Raw genomic sequence first — 27073 nt, forward strand, 5'->3', positions numbered from 1 at the left:
TGCCCACATTTTGGAACTTGATTTACTCACGCTGTTAGGAAAAAAAGTACAGCAGAGAATTATGACTTTAAGAGTGCAATACGGTGGGCATGATGTGCAGATATTGGCAATCTCAGCATCCCAGGAGGAGATCTTGTGTGGGAATCTGTTAGAATCTGTTTATAAGATTGTTTCATCTGTCAATCTACCATGCAGCCATGTCAGGTCTCTCCCTCCTTTGAGAGTGTGTTGGTGACAGGAAGTGTCATCCAGATTGGTTTGATACCTGCCAAAGCACGAATGGTCACTCAGCTGGTGCAAGAGCATGCCTCCTACATGTCATTGAATTGTCATTTGTAACATCTCTTTCTCAGGCAACTAGAGATGAATGGGGTGTGTGTGTGTGTGTGTGTGTGTGTGTGTGTGAGTGTATTTTGCTCACCCAAGCTTTCTGCTGTATTTTTCTATATATTCGCTTCTCTGTCATCTCAGAAGGGTGGACAAAAATGCGTGAGCCCTGAAAGTATCTCTAGGTTTCTCCCTTTTTATATGTGGTGGAAGTCCTCTTGACCATTTTGTAGGAGAGGAGAATGTTAAATACACTCAGACAAGAATTTAATCTTTTTATCACTTAATTAACAAGTATTTATTGAATACTTTCAACATGTGTAGTCTGTCTTGGGTGCTGTGAGGAGTATAGATGTTTAAGACATCATCATGCTTACCACTCAGTTGGTGGAGAGAAAAGTTAACCCATAGGAAAAATTAGAAAGTAATGAAAGTCAGAATATAATTAAGCACTAAACTGGCTGTTACTGTGTATGCTGTAGGAATTCAGAAAAGGACATGAAAGCACTTCTCTGCAGTGCAAAGTAATCAATGGGTGTCATGAATTATTCTGGATTGAATATTTCTCCAGCTTCTTGCTCTTTGAGATTTTGGTTATAAACCCATGAAGGAAGAATTGCATATTTAAATTGTGTGCAGATGTGGTATGTGTGTGTGTGTGTGTGTGTGTGTGTGTTTGTGTGTACTCTAACTGAATATCCAATAATGGATCAACTTGGATAATTCCTCACCTAATGGAAAAATGTTGTTTGTCAGTAGTCTGAATTCATATTTTTTACTTTCCACATTAATCTTCTATATCAAGGATTCTTAGCCTGGGGTCCATGGATAAATTTTAGGAGGCACATAGGGAAAAAAAAATCACACGTTTATTTTCACCATATTTGTATCCCCTTGTAGTCCTAAGTATTTTATATTAGGCATTTAAAAATATTATTTTGAGAAGGGGTCCATAGGCTTCACTAGAGTACATGTTCAGTTGTTTTTCAGTTTTGTCTGACTCTTTGTGGCCCCATTTGGGGTTTTCTTAGCAAAGATACTGGAGTGCTTTGCCATTGTTTCTCCAGCTCATTTTAAAGATGAGGAAACTGAAGCAAAAAGAGTTAAATGACTTGACCAGGATCACACAGCTAGTAAGTGTCTGAGCCCAGATTTGAACTCAAGAAGATGACTCTTCCTGACTTTAGGCCCAATACTCTATTCACTCTACCATCTAGCCTGCCCCTGAGTGGTCTATAGACTCCACCAAGCTGACAGGGGGCTTCAAGGGCTTCACCAAACTGCTAAAGGAAAAAGGTTAAGAACTATTCTTCTAGATGTTTATTCATTTATTTACTTATTCAATAATAATTTAACTACCCATGATATGGAAGACACTGTTCTAGGCACTGGAGATTTAAAAAAACAAACAAAACACCTGGCCTACTCCTGGGGAGATAAAACATTTATACAAATGAGTAAATGTAAGATAATTAGAGGAAGGATAGAGCATTAACAGTGATGGAAATCAGGAAAGTCTTACTTTCTGTGGTGCCCTCTGAGTTGAATCACAAAGAAAGATGCTAAGATAGGTAGATTTTAAGGCATTACTATTGCCAGGTACTATGAGAAGTGCTAGAGATATAAATATAAGCAAGAATGGCAGTGCCTACATTTTAGGAGCTCATAGTCTAGTAGGAGAAAATTACACATGAATGGTTGCCAGAAAAATGGAAGTGGGAAGCAGAAAAAGAATATTGCAGGAAATAGTATGGGTTCTCCAAAAGATAAGGCAAAAAGTTCATCTGTCAGAGCTCAGGGATGGATTCCAAGTTTGGGTGGCATTGGAGATGATCAGAGAGTAGGGACATGACAATAGACTGCAGGAATGATTATAAGAAGTAGAAGTATGAAGGGAGTACGTTTTAACTGTAATAGTACGGGGTGCTGGTGGGTGGCCAGTGTCACAGGCAAAGCAGCTAACTCTCACTTAGGCTTTGTCTTAGGAATGTGAGTGGCTCCTGTCTTGAGCAGCTGGAGACGAGACTGATTTTCATTAATCAGCTTCTCCACACAACTTATCACCTGAGACAAACACCCAAGGGGACAGTGGGAGAGTAAACTTGCTTGAGATGCCTATCTCTTATTCATTCCACATTCTTTGAGCCAGTAAGGGCTATTTGACCAGTGTTAGCCAGAAGGCAGGAATACCCTGGTGCATTTTTGCCCCATCTTTGAGAAATTTCTAAAAACAACAATTTTTTAAATGCGAGATTCTCCAACATATGGGTCATGTCCCCTGCCAGGACGGAAACCTTGTCCTTTGTACTGAAGTTCAGTACAAAACTCTCCTCGGTTCTTTTTGTGTCTGTACCTACGCTGACCATTCACTGGCTTTCTATTTTCTAGTTCTAGTTTATAAATAGGAAACAGATCAAAAGCAGTTAAGATTGATTGGATTACATCTAGGCAGCAAAAATCAAAACTGCTTAATCAGAAATTAGGTAGCTTCAAAAAGTAGAATAAACTTGGAATCAGCTTCTGCCCCTTGGGCTAGCTAGCTAGCTTGTTGCTGACTCAAAGCTTGGCATCCCAGTCTCTAGACTGGTGTTGCAAAATGACTGCTCGTGTTCATTGCACTCTCTCTTACCAACCCTATTTCAATCATACATATTCCGTTCTGCATGGCTCTCGGTCTCTCTGTTTCTCTCCCTCCATCAAGCCGCTGTAGCCACACTTCTGGATGAGTGCTTTTATTTAGTCTCTGTTCTTTTCAGAATGGAAAGAAGCAATATTCCATTTCCCACAAGCTCCTATAGCTACTAGGCCACCCCATCTTCTTCCCTCCTTGAGGCCTTTAGCTTTGGCAAGGACAAAGACCTCCTTAGTTTCTCAGACAAGAGAAAGAGGATGGCTGTAGATGGAATTCTTGATAGAAGTTGAAGAATGGTGTGGTAGATGGTTCTTGATTTTGGCAATCTGATTAGCAAGGTCACAGAATGGTAGAATAGGACAGATCTTCTAGTCCAACCTCCCTATGTTATGAATGAGGACCACAGAAAATTAAATTACTTACTCAAGGTCATAAAGGTTGTAAACATTTACACTAGAATTTGAACCAAGATGTCTAGTGGTCTTAGGAAGTAGGATGCAAGAGATTATTAAGTCATAAAGATGACTTAGATGTTTATAAGGATGTAAGGATGATTTATAATTGAATAAAAAAAATTGCCAAGATGACTCAGTTGAAGGCAGAAAGCACAAATCTGTTGTGGACCCAGTTATCAAAGTTTTTCTGACTCTTCTAACAGTACTTGGTGACTCTGTGGACAGTAAAATTCCAAAGTGTGTTTGGACTGAATGTTTATTTGCAAGTTTTCCTTAGAATATACATGAATTTAGAATTATTTCTCATATTATCCAATGTAATTTCCTAAACATATGTTAAGCTATTCCAAATAGCAATATCCGCAAGGAGCCCTCAGGCTTTCTTGACATTCTAGAGTAACAGGTATTTCTTAGTCTCTACTCTAGGCAAATTGATTTCTTTCTATGGGCCTCAACTATACGGGCTAAACTGGGTTTAGGGTAAACAGACCTCAGACCCATCAGTGAGGTAGGGAGATGTCTACCCCAAACATGGTGGGATGGGCAGATGAAAACAATTTGTACCAATGGCCGTGAAGGCAGCTGAAGCAAGAGCTGTGGATTACTTAGAGCTTTGGCTGACATCAAAGATGCCAAGGTTATTCACAGTATCCTGGACCATCACCAGTCATCCTGACTTTTGTCTTGCCGCTGGACTTTGATGACCCTGGAAAAGAGAGTGAGGATGATGACTGTGCAACTTGGCCTCACTTAAATCCAATTCATGTGAAAGTCAAGACATCAACTTAAAATGTCATTGGTCCTCTTTGAAAATGAAGGATGACAACAACAAAAACAATGACAATGACAACAACAAACAGCTTTTCCTGGACTTTAAAAAAGTAAATGGTTTTCTGTTTCCTGCTGTTCTATTTTCTCCTTTAAGGCTATGTCTGTATTATGCATATGCTAACATAACTGAATAAAAAGTGACAGCCAATAATTAGCTGCCTTATGTGTTATGTATGTATTTATCTATTTATTTAGCAGGTTAGACCTCTGCTTCTGTTAGTATATAGAACTTCCAGAGAGGAAATTCCCTCTGCCAATGCAGATTGATGTCTATTCTGCGTCTTTTAGGCTTAGAGCATTTCCTGAAACCCTGAGAAGTTAAGTGATCTACCCAGGTTCATATGCATCATAGGAAGTATTTAAACCATGTCTTCTTTTCTCCAGGACCAGATTTTATCCACCAATCTACTCTGCATCTCTGCCTTATTCACAGGACACTAAAAATTCAGGTGCTTAAAATGTCCCTTCACTCATTATTTAATAAAGTCCCATCACCTAAAAGTCAACGAGAGAAACTCCTGGTGAAAATGAGCAGGCTGCCACAGATTACAATCAGTTATCAAGAATAAATGGCATTGAGAATGTCAGCCAAGAGACATCCTTAAAAAAGATAGGCTGATTATGTAGCAAGAACCAGAGATAAGGTGATGGACAACTTGTGGGCTCTGTTTATATTCACCCAATGTTATAATAATTTGTGGAAAGCCCTGGGCCCATAGATTGGAACATTTATAGGAGGATGTGGGTGGGAGTTGCCTAGAGGTGGGAGCAGGGGTTGTGAGTAGCATCATTGAGAGAGAACTCCAATCAATGAGACCATAGATGCAATGAAGGTACCCTAATTATTGACCACATTTGGATAGCACTTAATATAGTACCAAAAACTTTAACGCACATCAACTCATTTGTTCTACTGATATCCCTGTGGCATTATTACCAAGGCAGGTATTACTGTGCAATGCATTCCCCTTTCAGCTCTGTTTTTGACTCTCTGGACTTCATCGCCGTGATTCACCTGACTTCTCACCCTAGAAATTCCCTAAGCTCCTGCTGTCACCTGTCTTGGTGAACTGATCCTGGAACTTCTGTCTTGAGGAAGTGACCAGACCAGCCATCCTTTTCCAAGCTTTGCCATCATACTTTAACTGCCTTTCCCCTCTGCCCCATAAGCCCTTTCTCTCAGTGGTGACTTCCTCTCAGAACCTCAATTTTCAAGTCAGCTATTTTTCATTCCTCTTCTGACTGTCTGGACTTTGCTACCATACCCCTCCACAACTACTCCCCCCACCCTTTTTCAAGTCTCTTTTCCCATTAGAATGTAAGCTCCTTGCGGGCAACAACTTTCTTAGTTTTTATTGCTTGGCACATAGGAAGTGCTTAAGCAACCCTTATTGACTCAACTTGACCCAAGAGACAGAATCCCATGAAGAAGCAAGTTGGTGAAGGTCGAAAGGGAAAAGTGATAGAGCTTGGGCTAGACATCAAGCTTCCCAGTATCACGTCTCAGGTCATTTTCTCTAGACTACACTTTAATATCTTGATCTTACTGCTGTATGAGACTGATTGATTTTAAGCCTGCTTTGATTTGAATGTTTGGTGACAAGTTCCTCATTTAGTTCCCCAACCCTCTTAGTACTTTCTGTCATTTCTTTTGCCATTTGGCACAAAAAAATCACTTACATCTGTGCTTAACAATAGAGTTATTTGAGAAATTTTTTTGAATATTTCCCATTGTATTTATACTCTCTTACCTGAACAAGAGGAGGACGGCAAGAATAAAAGAGATAATTAAAGAAAGAAGTAGGAGAGCTGCATTGTCTCTGTGATTTTCTTATTATCATCTGTGAAATGCTTTATCAAACACGTGCCATCAGAGTTTAAATGATTAAGCAGAGATTGAAAAGAGCTTTAAACTTGATCAGACACTTTTCCCAATTGGAGCCGTTGTTGGAAAGGCCCATTTTGTCTTCTCCCCTCAACTCCCCAACACTGAACAATAACTTTTTGATTAAGCTGTTGGCAGTGACTATTGTGGGATGCCACATTTAATAACAGAAATCTTCCTTTAGGACTGGAAATGTTATCTAAATTGCTTTTCTTTTCTTCACTGATTGTGCATTCCTATCTATGACAGAATTGATGGCATGAAAAATCAAAAATTTCTCTCAAGATTGTTTTTTTTTTTTTACTTTTACAAAGAAAAAAGCCTTAGACTTGATGAATAATTCAGGACTGTTGCTGCAAAACTGAGGTCCTGTCCCATCAGCTGTCCTTTCTGTAAACACTATTAAAAAACAGCAGTGTTGGTATTGACATATTTTTATTGGGGAGGCAATAGACAAGAAGCTAAAAGAAGGATCTTAGCAGTGTGTCCTAAAGGATAGTCATCTAACCCCTTTCTTTTTGTTTGTGGTTTCTGAGAAAGCATTGTGTAGTAATGCTTTTAAAGTAATTTAACTTTTTTAGGGACCAAAAATCTATTTTCTCTCTCCTTCTCCTCTTTGAAAAAAAAAAGGAAAACAAAATCATTATAATAAATATTTATAGCCAAGTGAAACAAATCCCCTCATTGGCTATGTCCCAAAATATCTATTTTATTCTACCTTTTGGGTCTATCGCCTCTCTGTCAAGAGGTAGAAAGAATGATTTATCATTATAGGTACTCTGTATTCATGGTTGGTCATTGTTGAACAGAGTTCTTAAGTCTTGCAAAGTTATTTGTCTTTTCATTGTGGTTATTATTTATAAGTTGTTCTTCTGGTTCCAGTAACAACCCCTTGCAAAGTATTCTTAGGTAGTCATCCTGCAACCTTTCCCCCTGAAAGTTAGTGTCTGTGTGTGTGTAAAAATGAGATTACAAATGCCTTGTGAGGAATAGTTTATATTTTTAAAAATTTCTTCCCCTTCCCAACACAATGCTAAGTCTATAGGTGTTCAGCTAAAAAAAATAAAAAAAACCAAAACTCCCAGAGAGGGTGTGTGATTGGCATCTTACTCATCCTGAGATATTTGTTTTGAGTAACAAGTGTTTTGCTGTAGTGGATCTACTGCTGGATAGGAGTTAGGAAGACACTAATTCAGATCCTGCTTATGACACTTATTAGCTTTAAGTCACTTAACCTTGCCGAGCCTCAGTTTCCTCTTTTGTAAAATAGTGATAATAAAACCTGTGGTACCTACCTCGAAGGACTTTAATAGGCAAAAATAAAATGAAATATGCAAAGGGATGTGCAAAATTTTAAGTGACATACAAATGTTTGAAGTAAACGTCAGCAGAGAGGCCGAGTGTGAGGAATAAAGGGTTTTGAAATCAAAAACACAGCTGGATGTTGGATTGCTATGTTACAAGTTTCCCCACATGGATGAAATCGTAGTTTTGGAAACATATAAAAATAACATCAGTGGTTACTCTTGGTACTGTTTCTACTACTGAAGAAGGTACTTGTTTACTCAAATTCCAATGATGGAATTTCATTGGAATTCATTGTAATCCATCATTACATATATACATACATACATACTTACATATATACACATATAATTTGTATACTTATATAATTTTTAGCTATATAATTTATATTTATAATATATTTTATAATATGATTTATATTTATATATATTATAGGAGATAGATGTTTTAGGGGGTGGTGAGGCTTTCATCTCTGAACACAAGGAAGAAATGATTGACTGAGGTACCTCCTCTGCCTGCATTCTGTAATCTACCAAAGGCTGATACCTTTAGGACCCTAGCTGCTCATGTCCGTGGCCACCCTGGATTCAGGGAATTGCACGTAGTCCAAGCTTTCTATCTTTTCTGTTTCTGTGGCACTTGAGGAAATGCAGTAATGCCCTAGAATCTCAGAGGCAGAAGGGATATCAGAGACTATGGAGGCCAGCTTGTACCTGAACAGGCATCCCATCTAAAACATGTGACAAACGGTCATTCATCCAATGTTTGCTTAAAGGTCTCCAGGGATAGGAAGACCACTACTTCTTGTATAGCCTCTTTCACTTTTGGATAACTTTAATTGCAGGAAGTTTTTCCTTACAACCAAACTGAACAAATCTGTTCCCACTTTCATATAATAATCCTTCAAATATTTGAAGAGGGCTATTAGGTTGCCCTGGCACTCCTCTTCTCCAAGTCAAGTCAAGTTAACATACATTTATTAAACACCTACTGTATACCAGGCTCTATGCTAAGCACCAAGGATACAAAGAAAGGCCCAAACCAGTTCCTGTTCTCAAGGAGCTCACGTCTAATGGGGGAGAAAACAAGCAAACCATTATATGCAAACTAGAAAATCAGAAGATAAGCAGGAGATAATTGCAGAAGGAAGAGACTAAGATTGAGGAAGACTGAGAACTTCCATCAACTGATGATGATGAAATAAGTTTGAGGACCTTTGCTAACCGTTTCTTTATTCTGGACATTATCTTCCCATTATCCATGTCCTTCTAAAATGCAGACTCCAGAAACGAGCACAATACTTCCAATATGGCCCAACTAGGCAGAGTACTGTAGAAAAACAGAAATAAAGGAACAAGACTACAAAAGATAAAGGCCTCAGGATTGAAGCGTTTTCCATTGGACAGGAAGAAAGGATACAGTGATCTGATCAGTTTAATAGCATGATCAAAAAAAACATCAGTGTGGTTCTAAAGCCTGGCCATAGCTATTGCTAGCTGGAAATTCACCATTAACTTTCTTTAAATAACAACATTTATTTTACAACATAGTTATTTCCTGATATCCTCTTCTTCCACCCACATAGAACTCCCTATTTTTACAAAGAATAATAGTTCTAGCAGAACTGATTGACAATTACCAATTATCACAACATAGTATAACTAGCATGTCACAGTCATACTTTTCCACTTCTTTGCAGAAAGGAAGGAAATGAGTATGTTTCATCGCCTTCTGTCAAGGACAAGAATTAGTCGTTGGACTCAATCTTTAATCAGCTGACTTTTAACATTATTATAGTTCTCATGTGTGTGTGTGTGTGTGTGTGTGTGTGTGTGAGAGAGAGAGAGAGAGAGAGAGAGAGAGATGAAAGGAGGGAAAGGGAGGGGGGAGGGAGACAGGAAGAAGAAGAGGAATAGGAGGAAGAAGAAAGAATGTAAGAGAGTGTGAATGAGAGTGAAAGAGAATGAGAATGAAAAAGTGTGAGAACGAGAGAGGAGGAGGAAGAAGAAGCAGCATTCAGGCACAACCATACCATATTCTACTCCTCTCCTATTGGCTTATCTCCTCACTGATTTTTTTTAACTCTTCAAGTTCAAAGAGTGTGATTTGAAATATTTTCAGAAATTACCTGTATTGTAGAAACCCTTTCTCTAGTTGGCTTATCTCCTATCCCAAGTAAAATCAGGGAAATCCTTCCTCCCATGGGGCTAGCTTCTTTTCTTTCCAACTTGAACGATGAACTTTTAGGTTTAGACAAAATTACTGTTAATAGCCATCTAACTTATTGGAAATATTAAACAACAAAATTCCACAAATAAATATTAAAAAAATTAAAAGTCTGCAATGGGGTTTGCAGTTGGAGTCCCCTAATCATTCACTACCTTCCTGGTCTGAGTGTGGTTTTTGATGAAAAGAATTGAGATATAAATCTTGAGTAGAAATTTTTCCAGTCATATGTTATGGGAAAAACATGAGAGAAAAAGAGAATAGAGATGCTGTTTGCATGGACTTTGCTGTCCTGGACTACCACCCCTGCAACAGCTGCTGGTTTGGCCTGCTCTGAGCTCTAGTCCACTCTTGTCCAAATAACCTTCTGTCTTCTCACTTTTGGTCTGCATGTTCAGCAGATTGTATCTCATTCTTAAATCCCTACTTCTCCTGTCTGGTGCCAGAAATACCATCAGATATTCTTTCTTCAAGGCCACTGAAAACCCAGTACAAATTGAGTTTTTGATGTCTGTGAACGGTATTAGGTCTAGAATTTTCTGTCATCCTGGAAAAGTCTATTAAAATATCTACGATATTGGGGAAGTCTTCCAAAGTTTGCCAAGTCATAAGAGCCTAATAGTCCAGTGTTTTTGTCCAAATTATTGTATATACTGTTGTCTTTATTTTGCTTTTTTCATTCTGGATCTGTTCATATATCTTCTGTTTCTCAATACCTCTTGTCATTTTTTACAGTGCAATGATATTCCATTACATTCATATATAATAATTTGTTTAGCCATTCCACAATCATTGGTAACCCATTTTTGGACCATCAACCCTTTCCATATATACAGATTTATTTCCTCCTGGAAATTTAATTGTATATGAGTTTTATAAGGATGTCACCTATTTTCAGTAGATCACATGTACCTTTGGGTTTTAAAACAGCTACTTTTATGGTTTAATGCAATTCTATGAACATTTACTATACTCTTACTATTTGTGTGGTTGTAAGTAAGGTGAATTTTAGTGTGTGTAAGGAGGATTCTGTTATTCCTTTTTAGATAATAGTTCCAGGATCCATGACTAAAATAGAGAATAATTCCTATGAATTATTATTGAAAACACCTCCACCACGCTTGTGCAGAAAGATATCGGGATGACAAAATGTATGCCTGCACTGTGCTAGGTTATGACAATATTGGTAAAGTTAACCTGTGAGCTTAATGTTGGCAAGACTCCTTCTTTGTCTGTTGCCCTATAAAGCATGTGGGCCCTGGTCAGTGAGTGGGGAACCCATTGTGGGATATGGCTAATGCATAGAGGAATGCATGTGCGTGCCTTGATTGGCGTCCAGTCAAGGCATAGGAGATGAGGATTTGTACTCCTCTTCTTGCTAGGATGAGGGAATGCTGTAGGAGTTGGCGCTCCCATTATCAGCAATCCTTTGGAGAAGACTAGACTAGAATAAAGTAAGTTTAACCCCTCTGAAAGTTATCTTCCTGTATGACCGGATCAAAAATGAACCTGTGCTAGAACACCTATTAGTGTTAAGCACCCTCCTGTGTTCTCCTGCCCAACAAATGGTGTTAACCTGTGAAACAGTAGTATTTGCAAGATGCTGGTTAGGGTGAAATTTACAGGGACCAGGTGTGTTGTTTTAAAAATTTCCCTTGTGTGAAGTCCCCTGGTTTACAAGTTACCTTTACCTTTCCTAAGACCTTGGTCTCCTTGCAATCATGCTCTAATTAGCTGAGTGAAATGGCTTAGAAAAGGTTTCTTATGGGTCCTCACACAAGGAGGGAGGTGTTTGTGTATTTGGGAAGGGCTAGATTTTAAAATCTTCTCTTGGACACAGTACTGTGTTGACAAGAGCTTTAGGCAAGAAGTGGAAGCCTAGAATAATGTACCTATTGGTTCTCATCTCTGATCCTCTTGTGTTTGGAGAGGGTCTGTCAAGCTGTTAACATTCTTGAGAATCAATTTCCTCCAGCAGTTTCTTCTTTTTTTAACAGTTTCCAACTCTTGCTGTTCTTCATTGCTTTCAATGTCTATACACAGCATGAATAGTGCAGTCCAATCTATAAGGAGGATGCTCTTTGGAGAGCTCTCTGTTGGTTGTCAGAAAACTATGATCCGAGACACTTTCTGAAAAGAAGGAGAGAGTGAGGATTGAGAGGCAAGGGTTGGTGCTGGGTTTGGTTAAGGAACATGAAGGTACATCAAAGGGGCTGAAGCTTTGGTACTGCAGATGATCCAGCTGAGAGGAAGAAAAGGGAGAGAGGGAAACCTAATAGTTTGGAAGGGAAATCAGAGAAAGGTCCAGGGGTTTTCCGAGGAGAAGAAGTAGTTCACGTATTGGGTTTTGTCCTGGATTTGATTTTGTTTAAGAGGATATTCTTGGTAGAAGTTGTGGCCAAGAATCATGACAGCAGCATTTACTATCTCATTCATTCACAGACCATTTCTCATTTAAGACGACAAAGACTTTTTTCCTAAGATATATATTCATTCTCTCTCTCTCTCTCTCTCTCTCTCTCTCTCTCTCTCTCTCTCTCTCTCTCTCTCTCTCTCTCTCTTCTCCTTTTCCTTCCCTCTCTCTGTCTCTCCTTCCCTCTTTGTCTCTTTATCTTTCTCTCTCTGTCTCTCTCACATACACCTACACACAGACACCCCCCTCTCTCCTCCCCCACGTACACATGCTCACTATTTACTCAGAGACTAGCTGCTAAGCCATGGTTTGGATACCTGCTGAGCTTTACTTTACTGTTCACTGGCTTGTGTGTGTATTTGGCCTCAAATTCAATTCTTACATGTTGGCAGCTTACTATAGTCAAGTTTACAACCCTTCACCCTGATCAGCTTCCCCCTGCACCCCCACCCTCACCCCATACAAAGGCAGAGAAAAGTTTTTATCTTTCTGTTTGCTGTTGGTATGGGCCAGGTTTGTTAAAAAGATTGGGAACAAAATGCTGCTGAGCCCTTTCTTATAGAAGCCCTATTACAGTTCTAGGTGGGGAACATTAGAGATGCATATAAGATAAAAGAATATAGGATATTAGGGACATTAGTCATGCAGTTACCAGTGGCAGCCAATATTGCTCCTATTTCAACAAATCCATGATCTCATCCACAGGTTGAGGATTTTCATCCTGTAGGATTCCTGTCCATATCCTCTGAAATTCTTCCATAGAGTCTATCCATTGATCTTCTGAATAGGGACTCTTTTGGGGGAGTGGGTGGGGTGGAGGAGTGTTTATTTATTAATTTAAAAAAAATGTTGAGTTCCAAATTTTCTCTCTCTCTAGCCCCTCCCCCACATATGGAGACGGCAAGCAATATGACATCAATTATGCATGTGAAATCTTGCAAAACATATTTCCGTATTAACCATGTTGCAAAAAAGCAATGTGAACAACGTGAAAAAGCTGTGCTTACATACGCACTCAGATGAAGAGGGGATTCTTAACCAGAGGTCCATGAACTTGTCTTTTTGATATTTTGATAACTCCTTTTCAATTTAATTGGTTTCTTTTGTAATCTTTTGTATTTTATTATGCTTTAAAAACATATTTCAGAGAAAGGGTCCCTAGGCTTTACCAGATTGCCAAAAGGGTCTATGACAATAAAAATATTAAAAACCTCTGTTCCAGGTCATCTAACAATTTGTTGGGCATATTCTAACTCCCAGACTATCCTGTTTTCTCCAATTGCCTCTTTCTCTGAACAAATATTTCCTGGATAATATTTATTCTTTATATCATTTTATTCTTATGCAGCTTAGTGATGCAATAAGGGGAATAACTATCATGACATAGATGTTCAACCAGGAGTGACCCATGATAGATGGTGGAATGGGATATTGTACTTGAAATCAGGAAGACCTGAATTCCAATTGTGCTTGGATCACTTACTAGCTGTGGGGCTCAGGGCGGCTATTGTAACTTTTCTAAGACTCAGTCAGTTAGTAAATAAGCTTTTATTAAGCACTTACTGTGCCAGGCACTGTGCTAAGCACTGAGAATACAAAGAGAGGCAAAAGATAATCTCCCCTCAAGGAGCTCACAGTCAAATAGCATCTATCTCAAGACTATTATCAGGATCAGATGTGACAATACATGTAAAGTGCTTGACAAACCCTAAAATACCGTGTAAATAGTAAGAACTGAAAGTTATTTTTAACTTATTTGTTGAAAGGAATCCTTCAAAAATTATATGGCGAGAAAGAAGGTTGCTGTAGAGAAGAAGGTTGCTAAGTAGATCCAGAATACGAGGAAGTGGGGGGGGGGAAGCAAGGCTGGAGGGACATGGAGACAATGAATGGCCAAAATGATTGTAGATGTTGTAACATCAAGAGAGGGATACAGGGGGAATGGAACTGGGCTCATCCAAATGACTCTATAGATAAGATTCCATGATGACACAGAGAGAGAGACAGAGGGGCTGGGGGTGTCGGGGGGGGAGAGAGAGAGAGAGAGAGAGAGAGAGAGAGAGAGAGAGAGAGAGAGAGAGAGAGAGAGAGAGAGAGAGAGAGAGAGAGAGAGAGAGAGAGAGAGAGAGAGAGAGAGAGAGAAAGGGAGAGAGAGAGAGGCAAAGATGCTGGAGTGGTTTGCCATTTCCTTCTCCAGCTCATTTTAGGAAACTGAGGCAAACAGGGTGAAATGACTTGCCCAGAGTCACACAGCTAGTAAGTATCTAAGGCCATATTTGGACTCAGGAAGCTCAGTCTTCCTTACTGAGGCCTGGCACCCCATCCCCTGTGCTACCTAGCTGTCCAAGCAACCCTAGAGGAGAAATAATGATCCTATAGTACCCCATAGGAAGGTCATTGTGGGTTCCTTCTTCAGGGAGAAAAGTCTGTTTTCCAATTGCCAGCAAAAGTCCAAGATAACCTTTTTAATTTAGCATCTCATTTGGTGTTCATATTGTTTTATTGAGCTGTAGCCTAATACATGTCAATCCCCCTGCTTTAAGGAAATTCATTCCTTAGTATAATTGGTATAGGTCCCAAGGAGTCTTTTCAGAGGCCTTTACTTATCCAGGTAAATAAAAATCCAATATTCTTTCCTGAGTAATATTGTTGAACCTCTGCTTTGTTTTGTGTTCAGCCATGGGGGCTTTATCTGCTTATGGAAAATCAAGTTCTTCGTAGACTCTTGACTAACCTTTTAAGCAGATGAGACACTCAACAAAGAGGACTGTTTCCCCACTGTCATGAATAAAGATAGTTTATATATACCTTGAAGAAGATCCTTAATGTGGTCTGGTAATTCAGCGAATAGTTTTCACAGGGAGCATGCCCCTTTGCCTTTGTCTTCTTCTTGTCTCTTGAACAATTTTGCATTGTGCTAGTTTAATTTTGCATGGTGTTATATTCGAAGTGAGGTAGTTATACTTCAAAATGTTGAAAGCTATTAATGAGTGCAAAATTCCCACAATTCCCCTAACAGAGCTTAATAGGATATCACCTTGTTTTATTGCTCTTATAGGTGGAATATATCAATACCCAGACAAACTTTAGTTTTATCTCAGAAGGAGGTTTTGGATGACTCTAAAATAAATAGGTTTGTTTTGGGGCTGCCTTTAGAAATGTGAGAAATTAGCATAATTCAACTGTATTAAATGTAATACAATTAAATACTGTGTTCACCTGAAGGAATCTTCTTGATCTCATCAGTTCAAAATTTCCAGCTACTTTGCCCAGTATTTCTGAAAAACAAAATGTTTTCATACTATAACCTCCTGAAATATTCATAGGTTATCAGTCTTTAACAAGGATGCCTCCATTTCCCCACAGGGACGAATGTGGGAGGCTCTCTGTTGATCATCTATTGTGGTTTATCTATGATTTCATACCAATGTGTGAGAGGTATTGGGCTTGGGAGTAATTGAGGAAATGGGACAGTTATTAGAAATGTGACTACATATTGTGGATTATCAGAAATAAGTTTTCTTAGGATTGATTGAGGTAGCTAGTGAGGTAAATTGGGTTATTTAATTTCTCATCTGAAATGTCACAGAATCTTAGTTTCAGAGCTGGAAGGGACCTTAGAAGCTGTCTCGTCTGATCCATACCTGTGCAGGAATCTTCTATACAGTATAGCCTATAAAGTCAAGCCTTGGATTGAAGATATCCAGTGAAGGGCATCCTCTTAGCACAGGTAGCCTTTCAAGTGGATAAAATGCCAGCTTCAAAGTTAAAGATATGGATTCGAATTCTGGTTCTGCTGCTTCCTTTGGGAGAGTCACTTAACATCTCTGAGTCTGTTTTCTCACTTGTAAAATGATGGAATTGGACTGGATGACCTTTAATGTCCCTTCTGGCTTAGATCTATACTCCTGCCATTCTCTTGGATATCTTTAATTTTATGGCATTGTTTTCTTACATGGAACCAAAAACTAAACCAATGGAACTCCCACCATTGTTTTTCATTTCTCTTTTTCGCTTGCTACCTTCCTTATAACTCTTTAGCAATGTGTTTGCCTACATTGCCCATTTGTAGTGGAAGATGGCTCGTCCAACATTTTGCAAAGTGCATATTGCATCACATTTGGCTTAGAAAGGCTGGATTAGGCAGTGGTCTATAGCCAGATCAGCAGCGCATGGGCAGGCTGGGCATTGTACAGCAATGGAGGGGAAGAGCCCTAGAGATAGTGAGAGAGAGAGAGAGAGAGATGCAGTAGGGATGCGTGTTAGTTCTAGAATCAGAGTGAGTTGAGTCACTGTGTTGGAGAGGACAATAAAGCTGAAAGTCAGGAGTGTATGGAAGTTGATATCAGTATGGACGGAGGATAAAGACAAAATGTCAGTCCATGCAGAGTGATTGATCTAGGTAAACTGAGAACAAGCCAAGAGCAGAACTTTACCAAATGACAATTTTTTGCTTTCTGAATCAATATTCTTTTTTCTTTTTTGGTTCCTTGGTGCTGGCATACACTCTTCCATTTTTAAAAGAATCAGTATTGTTAATTCTTGAGTCCAGCATAAACACTATTAGCTAATGCTTCCATACTTTACACCTAAAATGCTAATTGGGGTCCATTATGATTTTGAGGTGAACAAATCCTAACCGTACTCCAGGAATTACTTTGAAAAGTGACATATCTAGATTCTGTCCTGTCTTCTTTTGGCATGTAGGGGATAGAGAAGGAGAAAGAAGAAACTTCTAATGACAAATCCAGGCTCTTGAGAATGATAAGAGTATTGATTGTTACAAATTTGGACACACACCTACCAGCATATGCAAAAACAGGGAACCTGTAATAAGCAGTGACTTTAAAAAGCAGCAGCAGACAAAGCCTCTCTTTTGGCTAAGTAGCAGATCTTGGTGATTTGTTTCAAGGCACGTACCACTGAACACAGACTTGTAAGCCATTTTGGAATGTATGCCAATGACCACCAGTCTTGACTGTAGCATATTGGACTTGCGGTACTTGCTACCTATTTTATTTGGGGCCTATATGGTGCATTTAAACGATGATTATTTTCCTGCTAGACTATAAGCATTAAAAGGCCAAGGACCATACGTTATCTAGAGTTTCTCTCTTAGCACCCAGTAGCATTCTGCAAAGTACATGCTTAATCAAGATTTTTTGGGTGAAAGATTGAATGAAAGAATGGGTGGATGGAGTTTCTATTTCCAGAAAGCTTATAAACTTTTTGTCATGGAAGAAACAAAGTTTTTAAAGATGGTTTGACAGAAAGCAATTTTTAGTATAAAATAGGTTTGTATATGAAATTCTGTTTTAAAAGCCAGACATAGCTATAATAGTAAAAATGAAAGTTGCATGAAGACAAAGACACTTTTTTTAAACGGGCCCCTAGTGTATTACTTTGCACCTAGTAGGTAAGTATTGTTTTTTGAATGAAAAACATTAAAAAAGTTATTCTTCCAGAAGACTGACATCACAAAATAGATAGCTATAGCCTGAGTATTTGGGAAGGAAGAATATTTAAAAAGTCTCTGTTTTTGAATTTTTAAATATAAGACAATTAGTAGATAATGAACTTGGCACATTCAAAATGTTGTCACCCAAATATGTCGCTGGTATTGTTATGGAATGGTTGGCTATTGCTTCTGAATAATAAAACAACAGTCACACATAGCAAAGATGTAGGTCTACAGTGCTCGATCTCAGCTATAGTAATTCAACAATCATTCACCATCTTTGTGACTGTGAGGGAATTCTTCTCCTGAGGATGAGATGAAGAATAGGTAACCCTCTCCATGAACTAATTTCTTTCTCGCAGCAGAGATAATTGGTGAGACTTTCAGCTACCTTTCCTCACCTGGAAGATAGCACATCTGCTTTTGGAATCCTTGTGTTAGAGGAGTCCTTTATCTAGTTGATTCACAGAAATATTTAGGGATAGCAGATGAAGTTGAGATTCATAAGGGAGCCCCCAGACTCCTCTTCCTCCCTCCCCCAACATTTTATAAAAGCAGCTAAGGGGGAGAAATAATTTTGGCTTGGAGTTCTTACTTGTCTTACTTTTATATTTGATAAAAGGCATAGATGGGATGATAAAGCCCTGCCAGGTAAGAGGAAGATGGATGCTGCCCAACCAGATGTCAGAGGGTACTAGATGTGCAGCTGGAAGATCAATACTAGGTCTGCCAAACACTAGCCTTGTAAATTTAGGCATGTCACTTAACAGCCTATAAGATGGCAGAGAATAAAACTCACACAAACTACCTTTCAGGCTGCTTGGGACAATCAAATAAAATAATTTAGATGAAAATACTTTATAATCACCAAGCACCATGTGAATATTTAAAAATAATTTTATTGATATATTTGGTTTTTTACAAATTGTCTAAATTTCCTGTGCCATGCCTCCCCCCCAGAGAATAATCTCTTATAACAAAGACTTTTTGCACTCCGTGAATATGAAAAAAATTCCATTCAACAATTATTTATTTACCTCTCTGGGCTTCAGTTTCTTCATTAAATAAGTGGGTTAAACTTGGTGACCTCTAAGTATTTCAAGTCTAAATACTAAGAGCCTATTGGGATATTAAGAAGTCATCGTGTGCAAAGCAATATTCTAGTGAATTATACAATTTAGGTAACAAAGTACCTCACTTAAGGAAGCTATCTAAACAAATATCTCTAATTCCTGGTAAGTGCATAGGTGAGGTGCAAACAAAGTACTTTCTGAAGCCTGAGTGGGGCAGAAGGTTGTTGCTAACTATGAACATTGTAAAAAGATTCCTCCTGGAGTGGGAGGCATCTGAGTTGGGTATTAAAGTCAACCAATCAGTCAATAAACATTTATTAAGGACCTACCATCTTCCAGGAACTATGCTAAGGATGGGAGATAAAAACATGAAAAGAAAGTGCCCTTGCCCTCAAGGAACTTGTACTCTAATGTGGAAAGACAAAACACAAAGCTGAAAAAGTAAAGAAGAGGGAAGGTACCTGGCAGGGGCCTGATGGAGAAGTCCAAGTGAGTTGCCCCAGCTGGGAAATTGAGATGGTGGCTTGGGTGCCTTTCTTGAATGGTGTTCTGGGAGGAGCTCTCCTCTATACTTTCCAATAAGAGGGGCCCTAGGAAGAGAGGGTATTGATGAGGGCTGATGTGATCTTGCAGATGATATAGCTCCTCAAGAATGATGGAGAAATCTAGAGGAGTGAGTGTGATAGGAAAGAGCTCATCACATCAGAGGGAAGGATTGGGGACCATGTGAGTAAAGGCTTGGATGGAGGAAAGTATGGAAAGCTTTGGGAAAATCCATTGTGGCTAGAGCTTAGATGTATAGTATTTATCTTACCTCCAAGTTAAATTCAACTACTATCTTCTGCAGAGTCTTTCTTTCCCTTTCTCCTATCACCCCTCAAGGCAGCCGTTTGGCAGTTCTCTTTCCCTCCTTAGATTGCCTCACATCTGCTTACAGGTTAAATGTAAGTCCTCAGAACAATCCAGGGCCCTTGAGGGCAGGCAGGGTTGTTCAGTTTGCATCTTGGTATCTTCCATGCATACAAGGAGTAAGTGCTTATTGAATTAAATTGAACTAAGAAAGGGCTGATATCAAGGACAGATAATTTTTTTTAAAGAAGTTTTTACAAGAAAGAGGAGATGAGACAGTAGTTCAATGAGTTAGTGAGTTGGGTCAAGAGAAGACTATTTTTAAAGTTTTGGGAGACCTGGACATTTTTGTAGGGAGAAGGGAAGCAGCTGCTGGAGAAAGAGAGATTGAAGAAATTGAGGAGTGAGGATGATTGCTGAGATGAGATTCTGGAGAATGCAAGAAAGGAAGAAAGGACAGGATCAAGGCTATAGGTGGAGAGACTGCCTTAGGCATTGAAAGAAGAAGAGAGTGGGAGATGAGTGGGAGAATTTTCAAGTGATTGAGAAAGATAATGGAAGCAGCTGTCATCAAGCTACCTCAGTCTTAGTGAAGTGGGTTAAGTGCTCTTCATTGAGGAAAATATTCAAAGCAGTCATTATGCATCATGAAATAAAGGGTCAAGAAAAATAAAATGGAAAGATTGCCAAACATAGGGGGCCAACTGAGGCAAGCTTTAAGAATTCCCAGTGATACATAAAAGACCAGGATGGGAATTGACTCATTGGACCACTCTGATGGCAGGGGCTTACTGAAGGAGCTGAAAGTAATTGTTGCTATTGCTTTCAATAGGTGTGGTTTCAAGGCCCTGTGGCCCAATGCCACATTCCATCTGTTATGTTCCCATCAGAGAAAACAGTTAGCTCATTGGACAGTATATTAGTATTCTAATGAGACTCATCAGATTCTCCTTTGATTCTGCCTCAGTTGCTTACGGGCTATCGGTATCAAGCACTTAGGGCTGTTTCTAGTGGAGAATAAAGTGACCAAAATTGACCAAGAAGATGAAGGCAAGGAGCAAAAAGGAAACCTGGGTGATATTTCAAGAATTGAAAATATCACAAATCCCACTTGCTCTTTCTAATGTACCTATGTGCTGGTGCCTTTCACTAAAGAACCCTAGGCAAGTAGCACCCATTTCCCCCTCACAAAATCTAGGTTAAATGTGTCTGAGCTGGGTGCCAGTGCTTACTTTTCTCCTTTGGGCTATGACTGTCTTTATAGTAACCCTGATATTTCCATCTACAGGATCTATGAGCGAGTGATAGACCCTCCGGAAACCAACCTCCCTCCAGGAAGCAACTTATGGCTTGGGCAGCGCAACCAAAAACATGGCTTGCTGAAAGTAAGCACAGATTTTTTTTTTTTAAAGAAGACGTGTGTGTGTGTGTGTGTGTGTGTGTGTGTGTGTGTGTCTGCATGTGTGTGTGTGTGTGTGTGTGTATACTCACAATGAGCCCTTGTTTTAATTTATTAAAAATCTTTTACTGATGTCTTTAACAAGCTTCCTCACTCCCCCATTGAACCCTACCATGTAACAAAGAAAAATAACCAGTACAATGACCGGGTCTGATAGTGTTTGCTGCATTCTACTTTTGTGAGCCTCTTGCCTTGTCCAAGATGTGTGATGTAGTTTTCATTATTTATTATCCAATGTCATTATGAGGTCTTCAATGACTCACATGGTTCCTTTGAGAAGCTTTTCATTTGCATTGTTGTAGTCATCATGAGTACTTTTCATCTGTTTCTACTTATTTCATGTTACAATGAGGAGGAAAGAATTCTCTCCACATTGGTGGAGAGAATACCCCACATTAATGAGACTAGAGATACATTGGAGTAATAAAAGAAGAATGTAGCTGGTGATGTTCTGCAATAATTATGATTAACGTTTGTAGAGTATTAAAGGTTTGCGAAGCGCTTTACACCAATTATGTGATATGAACCTTGCAACAATTCTATGAGGTAGGTGCTACAGGCACTATTATACCCACTTTATAAATGAGTAAACTGAGGCTTAGGTAAGTGAATTGTCTATGGTCATACAACAAATGTCAGCAGTGGGTTTGAAGGTAAGCCTTTCTCACTTCAAATTGTTCAGCATTTTGTCCATCATACTCATTCCCTCTAGAAAGGAAACGGGTAATGTCCTGTTGGGATCTGGGCTAGTAACATGAATCACAGATGGAAAATTTGGATAGGGCACATAATAGGCAATTAATAAAATAAGTAATTTATTCAGCAATTGCTTTTTAAATTGAATTAAATTTTATATTTTTAATCATTAAATATCTGCCCTTTCCCCACCTCCTGTTATGAATGAAAGAAAAACAAACTCCTCATTACAAACATTCATAGCCAAGTAAAATGAATTTCTATATTCATCATGTCTAACAGAAAAATATAAATAATATGTAAAATAATATAAATTAATATATAATATATGTAAATATAAACTATATTTATTTAAAATAAAAAGTATGTGTGTGCTCAGTTTTTACACTCTGAGTCTTTCACCTCTTTATCAGCAGATGTACAAAATCATTGGTCCTCTGGAATTGTACTTGGTCATTATGATGATCAAAGTTGCTAAGTCTTTCAAAGCTGTCTTTAAAATATTGCTGTCATTATGTAACATCACTCTGTATCAGTTCATATGAGATTTTCCAGGATATTTTAAACCATTCCATTTCTTCAACAAAATAATATTCAATAACATTTATGTATCATAACTTATTCAGTCATTTTTTAATTGACAGATACCCCCTCAGATTCCAATTCTTTGCTAACTCAAAAGTACTATAAATATCTTAACAAATATTTAGAGCTTGTTTTGCCCAAAACTAATCCCTCTCTTAATCTACTTTCCCTCTAATTGTTCCTTCTCCCCTTCCCTTCCCAATTCCCTGTTAAATGAAATGTATTTCCATATACAATGGTGTATTTTTTCCCTCCATTGTCCAGTTCAGCTAAGAATGGGGTTCAAATGTTAGCCATTCTTCCCACCACTCTCTTCTTGTTTGTTCAGATGTCAGCTTGTATATTTTGAAATAATTTTCCCTAACTTTCCTTTCCCTATCTAGTGAATTCCTATTTGTTTTTCTTTCCATTCTTTTTAAAATATCTTTAAAAAATAAAAGAAACACTCCCAGATATTCTGTCTAATTAGTCTCTCTCTGTGGTCTCTAATGATAGGGTTGTGAGTAGACACATACATCATCTCTACATGTTAGAAGGTAAAGAGTTTATATTCATCTAGTCCTTTGCCATTGTTCATTCATATTTAAAAAATTTTTTTTAATGACTCCTGTATTTGCACCTAAAGTTTTCTATACTGCTCTGGTCTTTTCATCAGGAATTCTTGGAAGTCCTCTACTTCATTAAAGATCAATTTTCCCCAGTGGAATTAATACTAATTTTTTCTTGATCACTAAGTCTTGACTATAAGCCTATATCTTTTGCTTTCTGAAATATTATATTCCAAATTCTCCATTACTTTATGGTGTTTTCTGCTAAATATTGTATGATTCTTATGGGGTTTTTTTGGTGTTTTGTTGGGTTGTGTTTTTTTTTGGTACTTCAATTCTTTCTTTCTGCTTGCACTATTTTTATTTGATCTGGTTGAAACTTTGGCTATAATGTTCCTGGAAGTTTTCACTTTGGAGTTGTTTTCAAGAGGTGATCAGTGAATTCTTTCTATTTTCACTTTTCCCTTTGGTTCTGAAAGATCTTGGCAGTTTTCTTTTAACACTTCTTGAAATATAATTTCTGTGCTCTTCTATTTTATCATGATTCTCCAGTAGTCCAATAGCTCTTAATTTATTTCTACTTTATCTGTTTTCCAGGTCAGTTATTTTTACTTTGATAGCTTACGTTTTTCTAGTCTTTCAACTTTGTTTTTAATATTTATTGTTGTCATATACAGACATTTCCTTCTATTTGGTCCATCATAGCTTACAGGGAGCTTGCTGCTGGGATAAGATTTTATACCTCTTATAACAAGCTATTAATTTCTTTTCTAGTTCTTCCTTCCACAGCTATCATTTCTTTTGCATTTTCCACTATCATTAGCCCTCCATTTATAAAAAAAAAATTAAAACTTAAAAATCCCTCTTGTTTCATTTAGTTCAATAATTCTAATTTAATTTGTGTCCAAGTTATGTTTCTCTTTAAGGCTTTGCTGTGAATGTTTTGGAGTCATTTTCTCCTTCTAGGGTTGTATCTTGACTGTTTCTGTCACTATATTAGCATTTTGGGCATAGGGTTAATTTTTTTTTGCTTGTTCATTTTTTTCCAGCATAACTTCAGAATTAATGTTAGGATCAGTCTCTATGTACTTTTGAAGGGAAGGTCTGAGCTGGTCCTGTTGTTGCCTTCTATGGGTATCCTGTTATACTTTTTCAGACTCTCAGGGACAAGCTAGGCTGGGAATCTGCAAGCTTCATTGCTTTTCTTTTCTTTTCTTTTCTTTTCTTTTCTTTTTTTTTTTTTGGCAGTTGGGGTTAAGTGACTTGCCCAGGGTGGCACAGCTAGTAAGTGTGTCAAGTGTTTGGTCTGAGGCCGGATTTGCACTCAGGTCCTCCTGACTTCAGGGCTGGTGCTCTATCCACTGCACCAACTGCTACCTCCATTGCTTTACAAATGGTCTGATCTAGGGCAAGGTCTGATGGATTCCCACCTGAGCTGAGCTTTTCAAGTTTCCGAGCTGAGCTTTTCAAGTTTCTGAGCTGAGCTTTTCAAGTTTCTGACCTGGGTTTATGTCTGACCAATAAACTCAGCCACTTTCAGCCAGCTGACAAGCTCTGGTGGTTTAGAATGACAGAGCTGTAAGTTTCATTTTGGTCTGAGGTTCCTGACTTGGTTATTTCTTTATAACTTTCTGACCATGCTAGAAGCTAGAACTGAGACTTTTCTGTACTCCTCACATCTGAGCCACAAAGCTGGCATTTGCCTCTGTACTTTCTCCTCGCTCAGTGTACAGTTGAGTTTTACCCTAGCTCGTGCTAGAATACCATCCCTGGGTGCTGGTCCTTTCTTCATTCTACCCTGGATCTGTGATCTGGCACTAGAGAGTAGGTGACAAAGTTACCAGTTGGCATCCTGTGTAATGATCATACCCTAATCTGGACCTAGTCTTCCCTTTGAATATAGGCTGGGAACACTGGGATATTCCCTGCTGACTCCTGGTCAGACTTTGTCCCCAGTGACCGCAGACCTCTCTGTCTGTTTCCCCATACTGACTTGGCATGAAAAAGTGCTTCAGTGTGATTTTTTTTCTAGGATTTCCCAATCAGGATCTAGTCTGGTGTGTTTTCTAGATCTCTTTGGAGTTTTGAAGGAGAGTTCACTGCATTTCTTCCTTCTACTTCTCCATGGTGGCTCCATTCCTCCTTCTTCTCTCCCCATCAATATTTCTTTATTGAATTCCAGAGATATGCATAGCACTCTAGCTAGATGCTGATAGGGAACCAAAAGCAGAGTGAGTTTTTCCCTTCTCGGAGCTTGCAAGTAATCTAGCCAGAGGAGACAAAACATGTACACTTCAAACAGTTAAGTAACAAAGTTGCTTCCAGCTCTAAGAGTCTGTGATTTCTCATGAATACAAAGCAGCATATGATTAAACAGACAACTAAGTGAGGCTGACATTATGTACAATATAAATTTAGAAAAGAGGACATCAGTGGTTGAGGGAGGCCTTATAGAGGAGGCAGGATTGACTAGGAACCTCCTGTCTTTATCTTTTCAAAAAATCTGGTGGTTTTAAGTGGGAGTGGCTTGTTCTATTTGCCCACAGGGAGAATGGCATTTTGAAGAATGTGACCTGTCAGCTAACCATCTTTTGCCTCTCATTGTTTCATCAGGTTGGGGCTCTCTGAAATAGTTTCTCTGTGAATGTGATCTTCAGATGCCCAATTTAAGTCTCATTTCTATTTTTTTTTTCTGGTTACAACCTAATTAGTTACACATGCACGCATGCGTGCGCACACACACACACACATATTTAGTACAGTACTATACATTTTTTATAATGCTACGTGAGCAATAGGATGTTTTCATGTTCATAAGGAAGCAAAATAAACCAGAACCTTGCCACTGACATGATAGCTTTTGCTTGTACATCATAGGCATTTCTGGATAGTGAGTGGAAAAAATGTTTTTGGAATTAGGGGACCTAGGTTCAAACACTAGCTTTGCTCCTTATTACCTGTGTGACTTTGGGTAAGTCATGCAATCTCTTTGTATCTTGTTTCTTCATTTCTAATATGTGAGGATTGGAATAGAAGATCAGTAAGGTCCCTTCTAGCTTTAAATATGTGATCTTATGATCTACCCTCCTCTCCTTTCTTCTGTTTCCCTTCTTCATCCTTTCTCCTCCTCTCTTTCTGGGCAGTACTTTTTTTGCTACCTTGTATCAACTCCTCAATCATCTTGATGCTATAGAGATTTGGTCCCTCCTACTACCTACCCCTCCTTCATTCCCCCCAAGAGGTAGCCTGTTTTCTCTAAATGAGAGTTGGAACATTCTTCCAGTTGTAATATTTGTAAAATAGTAGATGCTTTTCATGTCTGAGGGACCACAGCACTTGATTTTATTGTTCTGGATCTAAAAGTGCTTTTGGTATGTTTTTCGGTTAAGATAGCATTGTTCTGTATTTTAAATATTAGTACAACACTTCATAGGCAAAGTTAAATTAAAAAACCAGACACATTCAATGTAATTTCAGCTTCCTGGTGCATTCTTATGGAGAATGCAAAAAAAAAAAGTGCTACTGATCGAAGAGCAGGGGATATAATCTCTAGCTTAGTGCCATCCAGAAAAGCTCCCAATATTAAGTAATTCCTATCTGGGACAACCGAAGACAATCTGAGGATTTCTTCCAATCAAAATAGCATTCACCCGAAGAAACAGCTGTGGTGATAGTGATAGGCTTATCTGCATTTTAAGATTGCCATGGTTTTTCCATTATCAAGATGGTTGACTACCCACTCAATTTCCCTTTGATGCATTCAGTGTCTAAGCTGATTATGCAGTTACGATTTTAGGAGGTGGGAAAAGGGAAAGGCAAAAGGCGAACCATGGACTGCAGTAAGGCAGTGAAACCCTCTGAAGCCATATGGTTTGGTAGGGCAATTGTGAGAAGGCCATAACTGTTGATAACTGAAGAGAATTGCTCCCCAAAAGCCTTGTACATTATAGATTCAATGTTTTTTAAGAAAGATGAACAAAAACGGTAGCGCCAACCTCTGGTAAACTGGAGTTCAAAAACTGTCCCTCACCTGGACTTCACTGTCGCCTCTAACAGCTGAGCTGTCACTGAGAAGTGAAATTGATGGCATTATTTTCTGCTACAGCTGTTGTTTTTTACCTCAGCTGCTTCCTATAATTCTGCAGATGGTAAACATATGTTTATGGCCACATCGGAAAAGAAGCTCGATTGGATTCACCCATCTTAATTCTTTTATGCAGAAATCCAAAGTCAGAGAACTCTGGGATCTTATACATTTGGAAATTAATATTTCTGTGCATTAACACTTTGGAAACAGCAGGGTAGCTAATGATATGTTAATGAGTTGCCAG

The 27073-nt window shown here is 38.6% G+C and overlaps 1 protein-coding gene across 2 annotated transcripts in view; it reads left to right on the forward strand.

Moving 5' to 3' along the window:
• NELL1 (neural EGFL like 1) overlaps positions 1-27073 on the forward strand; it is an 876262-nt gene that overhangs the window by 155057 nt on the left and 694132 nt on the right. For both annotated transcript variants that reach the window (XM_021002019.1, XM_021002018.2), the window contains exon 5: positions 20743-20839. In XM_021002019.1, the coding sequence (XP_020857678.1) occupies positions 20743-20839 (97 nt within the window). The remainder of the gene's footprint in view (positions 1-20742; positions 20840-27073) is intronic.

The sequence above is a fragment of the Phascolarctos cinereus genome, unplaced genomic scaffold, assembly GCF_003287225.1.
Source record: "Phascolarctos cinereus isolate Bilbo 61053 unplaced genomic scaffold, phaCin_HiC Scaffold_9;HRSCAF=440, whole genome shotgun sequence".
NCBI lineage: Eukaryota > Metazoa > Chordata > Mammalia > Diprotodontia > Phascolarctidae > Phascolarctos > Phascolarctos cinereus.